Source organism: Pleurodeles waltl, chromosome 6, assembly GCF_031143425.1.
Source record: "Pleurodeles waltl isolate 20211129_DDA chromosome 6, aPleWal1.hap1.20221129, whole genome shotgun sequence".
In the NCBI taxonomy this organism is placed as follows: Eukaryota; Metazoa; Chordata; class Amphibia; order Caudata; family Salamandridae; genus Pleurodeles; species Pleurodeles waltl.
The window spans coordinates 1,554,118,063-1,554,139,153 of record NC_090445.1 but is presented as its reverse complement, the minus strand read 5'-3'; the positions used below and the strand labels follow the sequence as shown (position 1 = coordinate 1,554,139,153).

General features: G+C 44.3%; 1 protein-coding gene across 11 annotated transcripts in view; it reads right to left on the bottom strand.

The window, feature by feature from the left end:
* The window catches only part of LOC138301106 (TAR DNA-binding protein 43-like), a 154,983-nt gene that overhangs the window by 56,074 nt on the left and 77,818 nt on the right, over positions 1–21,091 (bottom strand). For all 11 annotated transcript variants that reach the window (XM_069241222.1, XM_069241220.1, XM_069241219.1 and 8 more), the window contains 3 exons: positions 17,784–18,030; positions 17,490–17,650; positions 16,302–16,442 (listed from right to left, as the gene is read on the bottom strand). In XM_069241222.1, the coding sequence (XP_069097323.1) occupies positions 16,302–16,442; positions 17,490–17,650; positions 17,784–18,030 (549 nt within the window). The remainder of the gene's footprint in view (positions 1–16,301; positions 16,443–17,489; positions 17,651–17,783; positions 18,031–21,091) is intronic.

Sequence of the window (21,091 nt, the reverse complement as noted above, 5' to 3'; positions counted from 1 at the left end):
TAATTTTCGACGTCTTACTCACTGTTTGTTGCTGTTGTTCGACGTCGGAGTCTCCGGATTCTGATTCCGGAACCGAGAATGTTTCCTCTTCGTCGTTGAAACGTTGTTTTGTCGGCGTGGACGCCATTTGTAGACGCCTGGCTCTTCGGTCCCGGAGTGTTTTTCTGGACCGGAAGGCTCGACAGGCCTCACAGGTATCCTCCTTGTGCTCGGGGGACAAGCACAAGTTACAGACCAAGTGCTGATCTGTATAAGGATACTTACTGTGACATTTTGGGCAGAAACGAAACGGGGTCCGTTCCATCGGCTTCGATGTCGCACGCGGTCGGGCCGACCAGGCCCCGAAGCTACCCCAAAGTCTTCCGATGATCGGTGTCGATGTACCTAACTATCCCGATACCGAACGGAACAATACCGACGCTTTCTTCCGAGATTCTGACTAACTTTCCGAACCGAAACACGGAGCGAAAAGGAATACGTCCGAACCCGACAGCGGAAAAAAAACAATCTAAGATGGAGTCGACGCCCATGCGCAATGGAGCCGAAGAGGGAGGAGTCATTCGGTCCTGTGACCAAAAAAAGACTTCTTCGAAGAAAAACAACTTGTAATACTCCGAGCCCAACACCAGGCAGCGGACTGTGCGAAACATGTGTATCTGCAGCAACATATGCCATCGAACATAGATATAACATTCACTGCCCCCTCAAAGTCCATTCCAACATTGGGTCTTCAGAGATTATCTGTGAATTCTGAAGTAAATGGAAGCATACATAAAGACATAGTATCTCTTAATAACAAGGTGGATCTTTTAATCAACAGCAATCTTGTAGTTCGTGTCTTTTTTTCTATGAACATAGACCAAGTTTTGTTCAGATTCTGCTGGTTCTTCAACTCTGTAGTGCACGGAGTCCTGCTGTCCAGGCCTCAGGGCATGCATGTGGTCTGATCCCTTAAAGGTGTGGACAACTAGGTTAATACCCGATTGGCTCATTTAACCCACTTATAAGTTCTTAGAACATGATACAAGAAGCACCCAGGGCCTAGGCATTTGACTCAATAGCCAATTGTGACCATTAAAAGCACATACCACATCATTTCATAAATATCTACAGAATCGGTAATCAAGTTACTTAATAAACTATTTAAAAAAAATAAAAAAAAGACAATTGGGTGCTACAAAAATGAATAAGTGACTGTGCATTGGCTAACTGACTGGCAAGCGGAAACTGAGCTCCAGCCCCAGCACCAGTGTTCTTTCCCTAACCTCTACCTTTGTTTCCACAATCGGCACACCCTGGCGTCCAGGTAAGTCCCTTGTAACTGGTACCCCTGGTACCAAGGGCCCTGATGCCAGGGAAGGTCTCGAAGGGCTGCAGCATGTCTTATGCCACCCTGGAGACCCCTCACTCAGCAGACACTGCTTGCCAGCTTGTGTGTGCTGGTGGGGAGAAAATGACTAAGCCGACATGGCACTCCACTTAGGGTGCCATGCCAACCTCACACTCCCTATGGCATAGATGAGTCACCCCTCTAGCAGGCCTTACAGCCCTAAGGCAGGGTGCACTATACCATGGGTGAGGGCATAGGTGCATGAGCCCAATGCCCCTACAGTGCCTAAGCAAAACCTTAGACATTGTAAGTGCAGGGTAGCCATAAGAGTATATGGTCTGTGAGTCTGTCATACAGAAACTCCACCTCACCATAATGGCTACACTGAAAACTGGGAAGTTTGGTATCAAACTTCTCAGCACAATAAATGCACACTGATGCCAGTGTACATTTTATTGTGAAATACACCCCAGAGGGCATCTTAGAGATGCCCCCTGAAACCATACCCGACTTCCAGTGTGGGCTGACTAGTTTTAGCAGCCTGCCACACACCAGACATGTTGCTGGGCACATGGGGAGAGTGCCTTTGTCACTCTGTGGCTAGTAACAAAGCCTGTACTGGGTGGAGGTGCTTCTACCCTCCCGCTGCAGGAACTGTAATACCTGGCGGTGAGCCTCAAAGGCTTACCCCCTTTGTTACAGCACCCCAGGGCACTCCAGCTAGTGGAGCTGCCCGGCCCCACTTTTGGCGGCAAGGCCGGAGGAGATAATGAGAAAAACAAGGAGGAGTCACTGGCCAGTCAGGACAGCCCCTAAGGTGTCCTGAGCTGAAGCGACTGACTTTTAGAAATCCCCCATCTTGCAGATGGAGGATTCCCCCAATAGGATTAGGGATGTGCCTCCCTCCCCTCAGGGTGGAGGCACAAAGAGGGTGTAGCCATCCTCAGGGCTAGTAGCCATTGGCTACTAACCCCCCAGACCTAAACACACCCCTAAATTGAGTATTTAGGGGGTCCCAGAACCTAGCAAGATAGATTCCTGCAACCTAAGACGAAGAAGGACTGTTGACCTGAAAGCCCTGCAGAGAAGACGGAGACACCAACTGCTTTGGCCCCAGCTCTACCGGCCTGTCTCCCCACTTCAAGAAAACTGCAACAGCGACGCGTTCCACAGGGTCCAGCGACCTCTGAAGCCTCAGAGGACTACCCTGCATCTAAAAGGACCAAGAACTCCAGAGGACAGCGGCTCTGCTCCAAAGAAGAAACATCTTTGCAACAAAGAAGCAACTTTTAAAGAACACACGTTTCCCGCCGGTAGCGTGAGACTTTGAACTCTGCACCCGACGCCCCCGGCTCGACCTGCGGAGAACCAACACTACAGGGAGGACTCCCCGCCGACTACGACCCTGTGAGTAGCCAGAGTTGACCCCCCCTGAGCCCCGCCCAGCGACACCTGCAGAGGGAATCCAGAGGCACCCCCTGACCGCGACTGCCTGCTTCAAAGAACCCGACGCCTGGTAAAGACACTGCACCCGCAGCCCCCAGGACCTGAAGGATCCGACCTCCAGTGCAGAAGCGACCCCCAGGTGGCCCTCTCCCTTGCCCAGGTGGTGGCTACCCCGAGGAGCCCCCCCCCCCTCCCTTGCCTGCTTCGCTGAAGAGACCCCTGGGTCTCCCATTGAACTCCATTGCAACCCCAACGCCTGTTTGCACTCTGCACCCGGCCGCCCCCAGGCCGCTGAGGGTGTACTTTTTGTGCTGACTGGTGTGTTCCCCGGTGCCCTACAAAACCCCCCTGGTCTGCCCTCCAAAGACGCGGGAACTTACCTGCTGGCAGACTGGAAACGGGGCACCCCCTTCTCCATTGAAGCCTATGCGCTTTGGGCACCACTTTGATCTCTGCACCTGACCGGCCCTGAGCTGCTGGTGTGGTAACTTTGGGGTTGCTCTGAACCCCCAACGGTGGGCTACCTTGGACCCAACTTTGAACCCTGTAGGTGGTTTACTTACCTGCAAAACTAACAAACACTTACCTCCCCCAGGAACTGTTGAAAATTGCACTGTCTAGTTTTAAAATAGCTTATTGCCATTTGTGTTAAAACTGTATATGCTATTTTGCTAATTCAAAGTTCCTAAATATCCTAAGTGAAATACCTTTCATTTGCAGTATTACTTGCAAATCTTGAACCTGTGGTTCTTAAAATAAACTAAGAAAATATATTTTTCTATACAAAAACCTATTGGCCTGGAATTGTCTGAGTGTGTGTTCCTCATTTATTGCCTGGGTGTGTACAACAAATGCTTAACACTACCCTCTGATAAGCCTACTGCTCGACCACACTACCACAAAATAGAGCATTAGACATCTCTTTTTGCCACTATCTTACCTCTAAGGGGAACCCTTGGACTCTGTGCATGCTATTTCTTACTTTGAAATAGTACATACAGAGCCAACTTCCTACATATGGCAAATAGAAACTGAGGTACTGTGGCCATTGGTAACTCAATAAGCCAGCAGTTAAGTTGGAACAAATAAATGCCCACTGGATTTATCTTATAGGGTGGTCTACAGACAGTCCAAGACTAATAATCTATGTTTCAACCCAAACAAGAGTTCACAGGGGTACCATCAGGATAATGTTAATTAGGAAGGTAGCATACCTGGAAGGAAGAGGCAACAATATAAAGGCTAGAATTCAGAATTAGCACAAGTTATAAGATGCTCATTATCAGAAAAAACAAGAAAGTTGCCTATCCGTACTAAAAATGTAAGCAGCAACAACTCTAAGTAAATCATAATGGGGGGGGGCCACCAGACAACTGTGCTGGAAGCAGGTCTAAAAAAAAAAAAAAAAAAAAAAAAATGCTTTGGTGTCTAAGCAAGAGTAACAACAATCTGGTGATTATACCTATATCAGCAGAATTACCTATTAGCAGTCAATTATATTATGAACGAAATGAACCCAGATGTATTGGTTTCAATATGGAAAAGCTCAATCAATTGAGCAAGGGGAATTCTATCAAATAAAAATGTAATGCAGTGAAGAAACGTTAAAAAAAAAATAATAAGTGCCTTGGACACAAGGCGAAGCAGGAGCGCATTAACTGCCATGCTGTAGAGCAGGTAGGAGCAAATATCAGAGAAAACCCATTACGTTATTATTGTGACATTCGCTTTTCATTTCTTGATCAGCTTGTGACAAAAATGTACTTGTTTAAACACCAGCATAAAACAAAGTGTTTCCGTCGTTACATTGGAAGAAATTCATCTACGCATTACAAGGTGAAGCTTCCTACCTGTAATTCTAGTTTTTCACAGGGGAAATCTCCATTGAAATTATAAGCACTGAATAGCCTCGCCCACCTACTGGTACCCCAGAGCAGCTATTTCAACATTACATTTCCGCAGTATTTTCACCTTATTTTGGAAATGACAGGAAGTACATGTGACAAAAACATAGAAATTTGCAGCCTCAAAAGAGGCTGTATTGCCAATTCCACAAAATGTATTAAGGAAGAGAAGACATATCTTTTAAAAGTCACTAAAAAGTTACTGATATTTTAAAACGTCCTTCATAAACTTTTTTTTTTGTTTGTTTTTTACATTTTAAGGTGAATGATAGGGAAGGAAAAGACAAAGGCAATGTAGCTGCATAGGCTGCAGCACTGAAACAATGTGAACAGAACACCGCACTTGTAAGGGCCTCTTGACCTCCCATCATGCCCAGTAATGAAAATGTCACTTACCCAGTGTACATCTGTTCGTGGCATCAGTCGCAGTAGATTCGCATGTTTTGCAATAGCTCGCCATCTGGTGTTGGGCCGGAGTGTTACAAGTTGTTTTTCTTCGAAGAAGTCTTTCGAGTCACGGGACCGAGTGACTCCTCCTTTTGTCTCCATTGCGCATGGGCGTCGACTCCATCTTCGATTGTTTTTCCCCGCAGAGGGTGAGGTAGGAGTTGAATTGTAGTAATAGTGCCCATGCAATGGAGTGACTAAGTATGCACCTATTTAAGGTTGAGATGATACATATATAAATAATTGAAGGTAACTTCCAAACTGCTACAGGCTCCCGGGGAGGCGGGTGGGCACATGCGAATCTACTGCGACTGATGCCACGAACAGATGTACACTGGGTAAGTGACATTTTCAGTTCGATGGCATCTGTCGCTGTAGATACGCATGTTTTGCATAGACTAGTAAGCAGTTATCTCCCCAAAAGCGGTGGATCAGCCTGTAGGAGTGGAAGTAGTCTGAAATAATGTTCTTAGTGCGGCTTGACCTACTGTGGCTTGTTGTGCGGATAACACGTCTACACAGTAGTGCTTGATGAATGTGTGAGGCGTAGACCATGTGGCTGCCTTACATATTTCTTGCATTGGGATGTTTCCTAGAAAGGCCATGGTAGCACCTTTCTTTCTGGTTGAGTGTGCCCTTGGTGTAATGGGCAGCTGTCGTTTATCTTTAAGGTAGCAGATTTGGATGCATTTAACTATCCATCTGGCTATACCTTGTTTTGATATTGGGTTTCCTGCATGAGGTTTTTGAAATGCAATAAATAGTTGTTTAGTCTTTCTGATGTTTTTTGTTCTGTCAATGTAATACATCAATGCTCTTTTGACATCTAATGTATGTAGTGCCCTTTCAGCTACGGTATCTGGCTGTGGAAAGAACACTGGAAGTTCCACTGTTTGATTTAGATGGAACGGTGAAATAACCTTTGGCAAAAATTTAGGATTGGTCCTTAGGACGACCTTATTCTTGTGTAGTTGTATAAAAGGTTCCTGTATTGTAAACGCTTGAATCTCGCTTACTCTTCTTAGGGAAGTAATGGCGATGAGAAATGCCACCTTCCAGGTTAGGAACTGTATGTCGCAGGAGTGCATGGGTTCAAAAGGTGGACCCATAAGTCTAGTTAGGACAACATTTAGGTTCCATGAAGGAACAGGAGGTGTTCTTGGTGGTATAATTCTCCTAAGGCCCTCCATGAATGCTTTAATGACTGGTATCTTATATAGGGAAGTTGAATAGGTAGTCTGCAGGTATGCAGATATTGCTGCAAGGTGTATTTTAATGGAAGAGAAAGCCAGGTTAGATTTTTGTAAGTGAAGCAAGTAACCCACTACATGTTCTGGAGTTGTGTGTAATGGTTGTATTTGATTAATATGGCAGTAGCAAACAAACCTCTTCCATTTACTTGCATAGCAGTGCCTGGTGGATGGCCTTCTGGCTTGTTTTATGACTTCCATACATTCTTGGGTAAGTTGTAAGTGCCCGAATTCTAGGATTTCAGGAGCCAGATTGCTAGATTCAGCGATGCTGGATCTGGGTGTCTGATCTTTTGGTTGTGCTGTGTCAACAGATCTGGCCTGTTGGGCAATTTGATGCAGGGTACTACTGATAGGTCTAGCAGCGTTGTGTACCAGGGTTGCCTTGCCCAAGTTGGTGCTATCAATATGAGTTTGAGTTTGTTTTGACTGAGTTTGTTTACCAGGTAAGGAAGGAGAGGGAGAGGAGGAAAAGCGTAAGCAAATATCCCTGACCAGTTCATCCATAGGGCATTGCCTTGGGACTGTTTGTGTGGGTATCTGGATGCGAAGTGTTGGCATTTTGCGTTCTCCCTTGTCGCAAACAAGTCTATCTGAGGTGTTCCCCAGAGTTTGAAATAAGTGTTCAGGATTTGGGGGTGAATTTCCCATTCGTGGACCTGTTGGTGATCTCGAGAGAGATTGTCTGCGAGTTGATTTTGGATCCCTGGTATAAATTGTGCTATTAGGCGAATTTGGTTGTGAATTGCCCAACGCCAAATCTTTTGTGCTAGCAGGCTTAACTGCGTGGAGTGCGTCCCCCCTTGCTTGTTTAGATAATACATTGTTGTCATGTTGTCTGTTTTGACGAGAATGTATTTGTGAACTATGATTGGTTGGAAAGCTTTTAGTGCTTGAAAAACTGCTAGAAGTTCTAGGTGATTTATATGCAGTTTTGTTTGATGTACGTTCCATTGTCCTTGTATGCTGTGTTGATCGAGGTGTGCTCCCCACCCTGTCATGGAAGCATCTGTTGTTATTACGTATTGTGGCACTGGGTCTTGGAAAGGCCGTCCCCTTTGTTTAAATTTATGTTGTTCCACCACAGAAGCGAGAGGTAAGTTTGGCGGTCTATTAACACCAGATCTAGAAGGTGACCCTGTGCTTGTGACCATTGTGATGCTAGGCACTGTTGTAAGGGCCTCATGTGCAGTCTTGCGTTTGGGACAATGGCTATGCATGAAGACATCATGCCTAGGAGTTGTAGTACCATCTTTGCGTGTATTCTTTGTGTTGGATACATGCGTTGTATGATGGTGTTGAAATTTCGAATTCTTTGTGGACTTGGAGTGGCTACTCCTTTTGATGTGTCTATTATGGCTCCTAGGTATTGTTGTACCTTGCGCGGCAGAATTTTGGATTTTGTGAAATTGACAGTGAACCCTAGTTTGAAGAGGGTTTGTATGATATGATTTGTGTGATTTGAGCACTGTATTAACGAATGGGCCTTGATTAGCCAGTCGTCTAGATATGGGAACACATGTATTTGCTGCCTTCTTATGTGTGCAGCGACTACCACTAGACACTTGGTAAAGACTCTTGGTGTGGTAGTTAATCCGAAAGGCAGTACCTTGAATTGGTAATGTATTCCCTTGAATACAAACCTTAGGTATTTCCTGTGTGCGATGGGTGTATTGGTATATGGAAATAAGCATCCTTGAGGTCTAAAGTTGCCATGTAGTCGTGTAGTTTTAGCAATGGCAATACTTCTTGTAGTGTGACCATGTGAAAGTGGTCTGATTTGATGAAAGTGTTCACTACTCTGAGGTCTAGGATTGGTCTCAGCGTTTTGTCCTTCTTTGGTATCAGAAAGTACAGTGAGTAAACTCCTGTGTTTATTTGTGTGTTTGGCACTAATTCGATTGCATTCTTTTGCAATAGTGCCTGCACTTCTATCTCCAGGAGATTGGAATGGTGTGTTGTCAAATTTTGTGCTTTTGGTGGTATGTTTGGAGGGAATTGTAGAAATTCTATGCAATAACCATGTTGGATAATTGCTAGAACCCAAGTGTCTGTAGTGATTTCCTCCCATGCTTTGTAATAATGACTTATTCTTCCCCCCACTGGTGTTGTGTGGAGGGGGTGAGTGACATGTGAGTCACTGTTTAGTAGTAGGGGTTTTGGGGCTCTGAAATCTTCCTCTATTTCTAGGGAATTGCCCTCCTCTATATTGTCCCCGAAAACCTCCTCTATACTGTCCCTGGTAACTGGACGGTGTTGCTTGTGAGGTGCTGGCTTGTGTGCTCTGACCCCGAAACCCCCCTCTAAAGGGTGTTTTACGGAATGTGCTGTAATTCCCTCTGCTCTGCGGGGAGTAGAGTGCGCCCATGGCTTTGGCAGTGTCCGTATCTTTTTTGAGTTTCTCAATCGCTGTGTCCACTTCTGGACCGAACAGTTCTTTTTCATTAAAAGGCATATTGAGAACTGCTTGTTGAATCTCTGGTTTAAATCCAGACGTTCGGAGCCATGCATGCCTTCTGATAGTTACAGATGTATTAATTGTCCGTGCAGCTGTATCTGCTGCGTCCATGGAGGAGCGGATCTGGTTGTTGGAAATGGTCTGTCCCTCCTCAACCACTTGTTTTGCCCTATTTTGTAAGTCCTTGGGCAGATGTTCAATGAGATGTTGCATCTCGTCCCAGTGGGCTCTGTCATAGCGCGCAAGTAGTGTCTGGGAGTTCGCGATGCGCCACTGGTTTGCAGCTTGTGCTGCGACTCTTTTACCAGCTGCATCGAACTTGCGGCTTTCTTTATCTGGGGGTGTGCATCTCCAGATGTGTGAGAGTTGGCCCTTTTCCTAGCTGCTCCTACAACGACAGAGTCTGGTGGCAGCTGTGTAGTGATGAAAACCGGGTCTGTAGGAGGCGCCTTATACTTTTTTTCCACCCTTGGTGTGATTGCCCTACTTTTGACCGGCTCCTTAAAGATTTCTTTCGCGTGCCGGAGCATACCAGGGAGCATAGGCAGGCTTTGGTCTGAGCTGTGGGTGGAGGAGAGTGTGTTGAATAAAAAATCATCCTCGACCTGTTCTGAGTGGAGGCTTACGTTGTGAAATTGTGCTGCTCTAGCCACCACTTGAGAATACGCGGTGCTGTCTTCTGGTGGAGATGGCTTCGTAGGGTATGCCTCCGGACTGTTATCTGACACTGGGGCGTCGTATAGGTCCCATGCGTCTTGATCTTGGTCACCCTGGCTTATGGTGGTGTGAGCTGGGGAGTGTGATGGAGTTCGTGCTGGTGAGACGTTAAGCACGGGCGGGGGAGAGGGTGGTGGGGTAACTCTTTTCACCACTTTTGGTTGTGGTGTCTGTTCAGTTTGGAACTCCAACCTTCTCTTTCTTCTAATGGGGGGAAGGGTGCTTATTTTTCCTGTCCCCTGCTGTAAGAAGATACGCTTTTGCGTATGGTCCACATCAGTTGATTGTAGCTCTTCCTCAAACCTATGCTTTTGCATTTGGGAGGTTAGCGAGTGCTCTTCTGTATAAGAGCCTGAAGCTGGGTCGCTTGCAGTTTGTTTCGGCACCAAAACCTTGTCTGCGTGTTTTTTCGGCTCCGAGGTGACTTTTTTCTTTTTCGGGGCCGAAACCTCTCGGCGTCGATCTTCTTCGGTGCCGCTGTCTCGGCGTCGAGCCGTGTCCACACCGGCATCTCGGTGTCTAGGCTTGTCTCCAGCACTTTCTCGGTCCCGAGAAGGCTGCGTGCCAGTGTCTCGACCGGAGTCAGACGATCTCGGCACTGTTTGGGCCTTTTTCGGTGCCGACGGTCGGTCACCGAATTTATGGGTGGAGCCATGGCCTGATGGCAGTGGCGTCCCCTGGGCCTTGTAAATTTTCCCCTGTGTGGTTTTCGACGTCTTACTCACGGTTTGTGTATCGTCGAATCCTTCGGAGTCCGATTCTTGGATCGAGAAGGTACCTTCCTCTTCCTGCTCCTCGAACTCTCGGTGGGCTGTCGGCGCGGACACCATCTGAAGTCTTCTGGCTCGACGGTCTCGGAGTGTCTTTCGGGACCAGAACGCACGACAGGCCTCACAGGTGTCTTCACTGTGCTCAGGTGACAGGCACAGGTTACAGACCAAGTGTTGGTCTGAATAGGGGTATTTATTGTGGCATTTGGGGCAGAAACGGAACGGGGTCCGTTCCATCGGCGTTCTTCAGCACGCGGTCGGGCCGACCAGGCCCCGACGGGGGATCGAAAAACTACCCCGAAGGGCACCGGAGCTCTTCGATCTTCGATGCGGTGTTGAATCTAAGTACGCCGATCCCGAACGCAACAATACCGACGAAAATCTTCCGAAATTAGCTAATTTTCCGTTCCGAAACTCGGAGCGACAGGAACAAGTCCGAACCCGATGGCGGAAAAAAAAACAATCGAAGATGGAGTCGACGCCCATGCGCAATGGAGACAAAAGGAGGAGTCACTCGGTCCCGTGACTCGAAAGACTTCTTCGAAGAAAAACAACTTGTAACACTCCGGCCCAACACCAGATGGCGAGCTATTGCAAAACATGCGTATCTACAGCGACAGATGCCATCGAACGTGACAGTTTTCCCACTTTTTGTTTCTGGCTCCTGCTCACCGGACCTGGGGCAAATACATATGGGCTTCTGACGCAGGGCAGCAACTCGCCCTGCTCTGCTGCCCTGGCATATGGAACATTCATGTCCGTTCCCGTTTTGGCCACCTGTCGCCAATGCTGGCACCCTTGCACTACAAGCAGGATTGTTTTTGTGCAGAAAGGGGCACCTTACCGCACCAAAAGCAATCCTGGGAAGATTTTTTTACCCTTTCTTTATATGCTGCAGAAACAACTCACAGAAAGAGGAACAAAGCGAGGAGAAATGAAGATATTTATCCTCTTTGTGTCTCCCCGGGAAGGCGTACGGTTTTGGCACATCCCCAGGTTCTTGGTGAGCCTTCCCCTGGGGAGGCTTAAGGTTTTGTCACAAAGTCTTGTAAACCTAGGGATGCATCAGCCACCGTAACGCCCATGGGCGCCATCCTTGTGCAGAGTAAGGTAAAGTGGCGATTTGCACTGCCTTCCCTTACTTCATGTCTAGGAGGCCATACAAAGTGACGCAAATTGGCTTTGTGTGGCCTCAGATATGATTTCAGTGTTTGTGTTGCCACTGCATCACAAAAAGTGATGCAATAGCAGCACAAGGGGCTCATAAATATGCTCCCGATTTTAATGGTTTTTCTCTTGGAAACCTTTTCAAAGTGTTTCACTCGATGTTCTTTAGGACAAAGAGTATTTCTTGATACAATCCCAGACCCAAAAAATAAAAATAAAAAAGCAATCTTTTTGCGAAATGCCCAGAATGTGGAAGAAAATGGAAAAAAATATAAAAAATACAAAAATAAAAACTTCTGTATCCTCAGCCTGCCAGAAACTCATGACCCTAAACCATGTCACCACGGAAGGACCCAAGAGAAAGCAAGAGAGATTCTTCAACTTTGAAGAGATCGGCACCAGAGGCTTCAAGAGGTACTTCGAAGTCGAAACATGTCCCTTCCCCGGAAGGCAGCAGAAAGTATTCCAAAGCCTATTCTCCTTTAAAAAACATAAGTCACTTACCTGTAACTATGGTTCTCCAGTATTTGAACCTTTCATAGATGCACATGCTTGAATTATTCCCAATCGTCGAGATATGTTTCTCTCCTATACCTTAAATCAGCAAAGTAATGTTAACAGTAGTGCATAACGGCTTTAGGCCTCTCACTTTAGTAGCACATTCTTGTCAATTTAGAAAAAGGGACCAAACATAGGTTTGGGCCAATCAAACTGCTCTGCACATAAGAACTCTCCTGTGAGAAGCTCTAGTCCTTCAGATCTTCCAAAGCACAAGTGCTGGACGATTTAAGATAGAGAATAACCACAATTCTCACGGGGGTAGCATGTGAATCTATGAAAGATTCCAATTCTGGAGAACTCGGTTATAGGTAAGTAACTTATTTTCATACTCCAGTATTGAAACGTTCGTAGATTCACATGCTTGAATCAGAGCAGCAAGCAGTAGTGAAGCACATTGTAGGTTTGTCTATTATATAAATATTAAAGTCCAATAATACGGTTGCTCAACAAAACTTTAGGTGACAGATACTCATTAATAACAATATACCAACATAAAATATTAAAAACAGAATACTATTAAGGGAGAAAATCAGTATGCACTGTACAGAACATATACTGGGATGGAGGGAAAGAGAGAATACAATAGCTCAAGACTGGAACAGATTGTTTAGCACCACTTGTCCTACTGCTCACACCACCTTGCGGCATTGTCTCCAGGCAGTAATGCTTTGTAAAAAGTGTGGGTGGTCTTCCAGGTGGTAGCTCTGCAAATGCCCTGGATGGGCAAACCAGCAAATAGCGCAGTGGACACTGTTACGGCTCTTGTTGAATGGGCATGCGTCAGTCTGTGCAGAGGCTTTTCCTGCAGCTCTGTGATAGCAATGGATTGCACTACATATCCACCTAGCAATCCCTTGCTTTGGGAGTGGTTGACCTTTCCTAGGGGCACTGAGAGCCACAAAGATGATTGGATCTTCCAAAGTCCTTGGTTTTATCCAGATAAAATGTGAGATATATCTTTTGATGTCTAAGGAATGAAGGACCTGTTCCACCGGTGTTGACGGATTTGGAAGTACAACTTTAGGAATACTGGCTAATTAATGTGATAAATCCGAAGGGGCTTTGGGTATGAACTTTGGATTTGTTCGTTGTACTGCCCTATCTTCCTTAAACTGCAAGAAAGGATTCTGTATAGTGAAGGCTTGCATTTCGCTAATCCTTCTTGCTGAGGTACGGGAAAGGACTGGCAATATCTTAATTTTTGGCAGGAAAGCTGGAAGGGCTAGTGGAACTGCTTTGAGCTAGAGATAATTTATGTGGTAGGCCTTATATAAGAACTATGGGTCCACAAAGAGATGTGATCACGGTTGCTGTGATTCTGATTGTATTGTCGAAAGACCCAGTGGACTGTGTCCACTGATGGTCCAGCTGTTCTTGAAGGGGTTGCATCTTGAGATAGCAGAATGGAATCAGGGGAATAAAGGAAGACACCAATATTGTTTTGCACCTCAGGTCTGAATTAAGTTACACGTAGCCAACCCTACCTTACTAGAACGGCTGCTCGTGCCAATTGTGGAAAAGCAGTGGTAATGAAGTCCACTGCATAGTCAATAACCTCAGCTGAGGTTCTTTCCCCCTCCTATATTACTTTCTTTGCCCCTACCTTGGCCTCCTCTGGCAGCTAGTCCAAGTAAGAAGCGATGTCCGTCCGTAACTGCCTGTCGTACCGGCCTATAACAGCCAATGAATTTGACGCCCTGATTGTAAGAGAAGCCAATGAGGAGAAACGCTTTTTAATGTTATTGAGTCTCCTTCCCTCTTTACTTGGGGGTGCAGAGATTGGCACAGAAGGGTTTTTGGACCTGCGCTGGACTGCCTGAATGTTTACTGAGTCCAGTTTGGGATGTCCCATCAGACAGGGGTGTCCTCTGGTGCCTTGTATTTTTTGTCTAGGCAGAGCAGGACCGCAGTAACTGTTGTAGGATTCCTCATCACCTTTAGGCCCTCATTCCATATTTAGTCGACTATGCATTTTACACTTTTCTGGTAGGGTTCCTTAAAGTCATAGAGAAAGCATTCTATCTGCTTCGTAAGCATAGGTAGTGCAAATCGTTTTGCAGCTCTTACAGGTTATGAAAGCAAATGTCACCTAGTGATGAATCCACAGAGTAGGAGAAGGAGATGATGGTTTGGGTATTAGATAATCATCCCACTCCGTAGTAGCACTGGCAACTCCCCATCTTTATCATCAGAGGTTGATGGATCTTGAAAACGGACTGTCTGATACGCATGTGTGGGCATCTCAGGTAGAGAACCCTGTTTGAGATTGTGTGAAAGGTGGTGGTACTTGTGACCTTGTTGGTACAGGTGCCTGCTGAGGAACAGTAATAGCAGGCAGAAACTGCTTCCAATAATCTTCCAGCATTGACTGCAAGTCCGATATGAGGGATCCAGGAATAGGAACCATCTCCTCCTGATACAAGTACTGCTAACAAAGTGTATAAAAGGCTTGGGGGATCATACGTGCCAGACCCATACTAACTGTCATCGTCCACTTTTTGGCAATTCACATGTAACCCAGACGGGTGTGAGCAACACTGAATGGCCCCTCATCATCTGAATCATCCTCTTCCAATAGAGGTGCTGGAATCACGGGTAACACCTTACTAGGAGAAGTGTGGGGCTGAGTCAAATACCTGGTTTTCCCTTGACGGTGCAATCTGCTGCGCCAGTGTGGGTCATCAACAGAATGGATGTAGCCATCAATGATGATATCGCCATCAATTTAATTGAGTGAGAAGAGGTAGTTAACTCCAGTGTTGACGGTCTGACTGAAGGCGCAGCTGAAGATGGTGTCATCATCATGTGCACAGTTGAAGCACTGTACACCGTAGATAGATTGTAGTAATGGTAGTCAACGTCACTGTAGATGCTTTCTGTGATTGTCAACGGGGCCCTCGTTGTCAACACAATGTTGTTAAGGTTATTTCAGAAGGCTTCTTGAAGTAATGCTGAAACCTTGGAGGTGGTGAAGGGGTTCAAGCCTTTTTGAGCCGTTCTGAAGAGGCAGAACGCTCCTTCCTCTCCTTATGCAAAGATGAAGATCTTTTGTGAGGACAGCCAGAAGGACTGCAACGATTATAAGACCCTTCAGTGGTCTTTTTTTAGGGCCTTTTTGGGCTGCTCACTAGAAGCTTTAGAATGAGGTGACATGTTCCTTCATTTTTTTCTTCTTTTTGGAGTCTGAGGACGTAGAAGATTCCTCACGGTCAGATCCAGAAACGGGATGTTGCCTTCAGTTTAACTTCTGGAGCCAAATGAGCACTTGCCCCTCGTGTTCTTGAGTTTTGTTAGAAAATGTTCTGCATAACTTGCAGTCCTTTGGTAAATGGTCTGGGTAAAGGCAATATATGCCGTTTATGTGGCTCTTCAAAATGAAGCCTTTTCTTGCCACAAGTCTTGCAGGCCCTGGAGAGAATATTTTTCTCCTTGCCCGACATGGACAAAGAAGCCAAAAATCAGTTATTCACTAGACCAATATATGGCTTAGAAGATTATGATTGCTCGAAGTAGGATTATGTGGAAAAATATTATCTGAAAAGGTTTGACAGAATGGAGACTCCGTAACACAACGTGCAGTAGAAAATCTGAGAGACTGGGGCTTCTCACAGGAGTGTTCTAGAAGACAAAAGCAGCCTGATTGGCTGAATCCTTCCCAGTCGTCAAGATGGGACTCCCCGAGTACTTATAATAGAAATGTAATGTTAATATAGTGCACGAGAGCCCTAGGCCTCTCTCTACAGTAGCAGATCCTTATTAATTTAAAAAGAGACCAAACATAGGTTTCGGCCAATCAGGCAGCTTCTCCAGTCACATACCAGACGAAGATGGATTCTACATCCCGATCTTGGTCTTCAAGGTCTTACCACACAACATTGTCTTCTTGTATGTATACACCTACACTAACCGAATCACCACCACAACAGATTTTTCCTGTTGACAATTTCAAAATCAATACTTTCAGGAATATCCTTATTAGAGGCACTAATAAATTAAATATTGACTTGCGCACTACCACAGTCTCTATGTCGGTCATGTTTAAGAAACTGCACTAATAGCCCATCTCTGCCAGTCTCACAGAATAAACTGATAACTGAGGAGAGCCTTTGTGTATCTAAATTCTGTTCTGCACCCCTTATGTGAAGCCCAACACTGGTTAAAAGGAGTGTGCACAGCATGTGATCTACAGCTACACAGCTTCAAACAACAAGTTACCCCTTCAATATAAGCAACACAAACACCACAATTTACCTTGGAGTTTGGGAACTTGCAGTCACACCAGCGTCCATCAATCATGTGGCGCTGCGCCATCACTTTCACCTGAGTTTCGTATTCTGAAAACCGCACAAACCCAAATCCTTTTGACTGCCTAGTTTTTGCATCTTTTTTCACCTAAAGGGAATTTAGAGTGTAAAAAGTTAAGGATAAAGTGCCTTTCGTCACAAAAAAAAAAGAAGAAAAAAAAAAGAAGAGATTTTGTGATTTAACATGAAGTAAAGCGATAAAAAAAAAAAAAGAGAACTGAACAAAACACGGTTACAACTCTGAAACGTCCCAGCAAAACACCTGTTTTTACTGGTTCCATGATTTCCTTATATATCTTAGTAAACAAGCATTTAAAAAATACCCAGTCCTATTATTCTGACACCAGGTTGTTAGTCACCAAATACAGGTACAAGAGTGGTTTGAGCACTTAAGATGTTGTATCAGCCCTCACAAAACATTATGGCACATGCAGCCTAATAAGTTAATTTTACACACATTTCAATAGTTTAAGGAGTGGGGGTATGCCTATGCTTTCTTTGAAATTTCAAAACAGCCAAAAATTGGCTTCAATAGATACACACAGAAGAATAAATACTCTTCCAGTATTACGTCTGACAAGCTTCAAGTCCATGGAACATGTGACAAATTCCAGAGTTAGCCAAGCAAATACTTGTTTGCTAAAACACATTATATCCATGTACAATTACCCAACTAAACTACATGTACCATACATAATCTAACAAGGGCTACTGCAACATGTTCATGGTGTCGCACATCTGAGAAACATTAAAAAGCTCCTTTTGAGCAGGAGTGAGCCAACCGATTGTCTGATCCAATAGGGCTGCATCCATGCTTTAATTCATACATTATATTCACAGCTAACTGGTTTGTAGCCAACTCTAAAGGAAGAAAAAAATCTGCTCTGATGATTGCCAAGCTTGAGGGCACTCCAATGCAGAAACAACCTGTCCTTGCGATTAGCAAAAACCATGCAACGTGTTTTAGAACATTTCCCTAGTTATTGAGAATGTACTTAATTGCTAAAATAACTGAAATGCAGTTATAGTGAAGTAACTGAACTGCATCTACCATAATGGATTGTGGGAATATGCTACAACACGTATAGTATGTGTTCCGGACCTATGAAAGTTAATATATGTTATCTGCACTGACCTGCACCATGACAACTTCACCAAAGGTGCTGAAGTAGTCCTTCAGGTCCTGTTCGGATGTTTTCCAAGGAATTCCCAGAACAATTAAGTCTGATGTTTTCACTGCACGTTTCACTTTAACAGCAGATGATGCATCATTTTCATCCATTTTCCTTTTGTTGTCTGTAATAAATGTTTCAGCTTGATCATTTGCTCCCACTAAAAACAGCGACTGACAACAGTATCCTATAAAACCATGTCCATTGAACTCTGCAAGATTGATGCTTTCAAACATCACGAACAAGAGGACACATACCTTTAGGATAAGTGACGAGATAGACCAGGTTTCCCCAACCATTCTCTGGGGCATGCAGTATTCCTTCCACCAACCGCACACCCCTCATGCACTGATTGACTGGATTTCTGTATCTGAGTCCACATGCTCCAGGGAACTGGGCGGCAACAGTAGAGAGCAGGATCGTGCCATCGTCCTCAGAAGGAATCTCCATGGGTTCATCATTCTCATCTTCTGTGATGCGGATATATTCCATCTCCATTATGGCCTAAATGAGGAGGGACGGAATTTAGACCATTACATTCAAGACAAAGTTCACAAACATAGTTTCATCATAGTGCACTATAAAAGCATAACCACCAGCCCCCAAGTTGAAGCACAGTTCACCATATGTCTTTTTAAAAAGAAAAAAGGAGACTACTAAGCCCCCCCCCAAATCTCCTCTAAGGGGCTTCAAGAAACAGGAATGGAATGAATAAGGAAAAAACAGGATAGCAAGAAAATACTATTACATACAACTTGAGTTCTCTCAACCTTCATTACAAGGCATTTCTAAGTGGCGAGTTACCCATAACACGCGATAGGATGTATGAGGGAATACTGAATGTCTTTTATAAAGAAAGGCTTTATAACGCTAACGTTATAACGAAAATGTTTTTACAACTAGATTACAATGAATATGCCTTTCCAACGAAAGCCTTTACCACGAAATGCAAGTACTTAACAAATAAGAATAAACCATATATATCTATGACAAACAATGTTATTGTATATATTACAGATCTGAATATAGAAGTCCTTGTCAGTTGGCAAAACCAGTGAACGATAAGCGTAATTACGATAAGGAAGGAAAACGGTTATGCATGGCGATATTTGCACAATGATGTGTATTTATGTAGGTTTACAAGTTATTTCACTTTAGTGGGATAGATTAATTGAGATGTTTGAGATGAGTCTTAAGATTGTATAACATCTATTTGACTACATGTCAGGAGGCCATTCATGCACACATGTGAAGTACGAGGACAACATATGGGTAGCAGATATGCATACATTAGCACCGTATTCACTACGTCTATTACAGGACAACAAATTGTGGTTTTGAAGAAAACAAAAATAATTCCGATTTAAAAATATTTTACATTTTTAGACACATTTAGTATTATGGAAAGATAATATATGTAAAATGTTTTTTGCTTGTTAATATGTATTGCAATTTGCACAGCAAATGGCGCTTTATTAACGTTTGAAATGCAGTCTCAAAAGGATCATGGGGAGAATGGATCCCACATATGATTATTCTTATGCACAAGCAAGGATATTTTGGCAGTATTTATACATTAGAGATGAGTTATTATATTGCACCGCACTTTATCAATAAGGTGGTTAAACTGAGCTGAATTACATGATACACTGACAATGAGATGCGCAGAAATTGGTTATTTATGTGCCACAAATGTTCCAATTTTTATACAATTTAGAAGATCTATCAGTTTCAGTAAATATAGTCCAAGTAGATATGACATACTGGGCATATTCATTTTGAGCAAAACGGAACACATGATGCATTGATACCTAAATGAGTGGATGATCCACAGGTGCATATGATTTAAAAAATACTCACAGGGATGTGTAGATACAGTTTAAGTTGATTCTATGTGGTCAGATAGTGCATGAGAATCTTCAAATGGGACTCATGATATGGATATGTAAAACTGTTGACATGTTTTTAATAATCATGAATGAATTTAAATATGTAATATTGAAGATTCTGAGAAACATTATGAAAAACATATTTATGCAACAATCTCCTGGGTGAGAATTAGGTCGTTCATGTTATACTCCCCATCTAAAGATGGCCGAAAAGATATTCTTAACATTGCAGTTGTAAAAACAAATAAAGGACTCAACATCTATATGTAGAGGTCATGTGAATAGGATCAGTGTCCAGTGGAAGGAGCCAGCCAAAAAGCATTGACACTTTGTTTTTTTCACTTATGGGGAGCAGCGCTGAAAAAATTAATTTTTGAAAGAATCACCTGGCAGATGGTCATTTTCTCCTAAGCAAAAATATGTGCAGTGAATGTGCGCAAGGGGTTGCAGCTTGTGAATGAAGTGAATATATATATATATATATACATATATATATATATATATATATATATATATATATATATATATATATATATATATATATATATATAAAATGTCACTTACCCAGTGGAGATGTTCGTGGCATGTTCCGTTGCAGATTCCTCGGAGTGTTACAAGTTGTTTTTCTTCAAAGAAGTGTTTTCGAGTCACGGGATCAAGTGACTCCTCCTCTTCGGCTCCATTGCACATGGGCATCGACTCCATGTTAGATTGTTTTCCCGCAGAGGGTAAGGTGGGAGTGAGTATAAAGAAAAGAGATGTCCATGAAAATGGAATATATATATACATACACATACATATACACACATATGTACAAGTGAATGTTGAACATAAACGGCTACAGGCTCCCGGGGAGGTGGGAGGGTGCATGTGAATCTGCAGCGGAACATGCCACGAACAGATGTACACTGGGCAAGTGACATTTTCCGTTCAATGGCATGTGTAGCTGCAGATACACATGCCATGCATAGACTACAAAGCAGTTGTACCTCCCATAAAAGCGGTGGTTAGCCTGTAGGAGTTGAAGTTGTTTGAAATAGTGTCCTTAGTACAGCTTGACCTACTGTGGCTTGCTGTGTTGTTAACACATCTACACAGTAATGCTTGGTAAACGTATGTGGTGTTGACCAAGTGGCTGTGTAAAGAAATGGCTCCCTGATGCAGTTTCCCCCCACTTTTTGCCTGATACTGACTTGACTGAGAAGTGTGCTGGGACCCTGCTAACCAGGCCCCAGCACCAGTGTTCTTTCACCTAAAATGTACCATTGTCTCCACAATTGGCACAACCCTGGCACCCAGGTAAGTCCCTTGTAACTGGTACCCCTGGTACCAAGGGCCCTGATGCCAGGGAAGGTCTCTAAGGGCTGCAGCATGACTTATGCCACCCTAGGGACCCCTCACTCAGCACAGACACACTGCTTGCCAGCTTGTGTGTGCTGGTGGGGAGAAAATGACTAAGTCGACATGGCACTCCCCTCAGGGTGCCATGCCAACCTCACACTGCCTGTGGCATAGGTAAGTCACCCCTCTAGCAGGCCTTACAGCCCTAAGGCAGGGTGCACTATACCACAGGTGAGGGCATATGTGCATGAGCACTATGCGCCTACAGTGTCTAAGCAAAACCTTAGACATTGTAAGTGCAGGATAGCCATAAGATTATATGGTCTGGGAGTCTG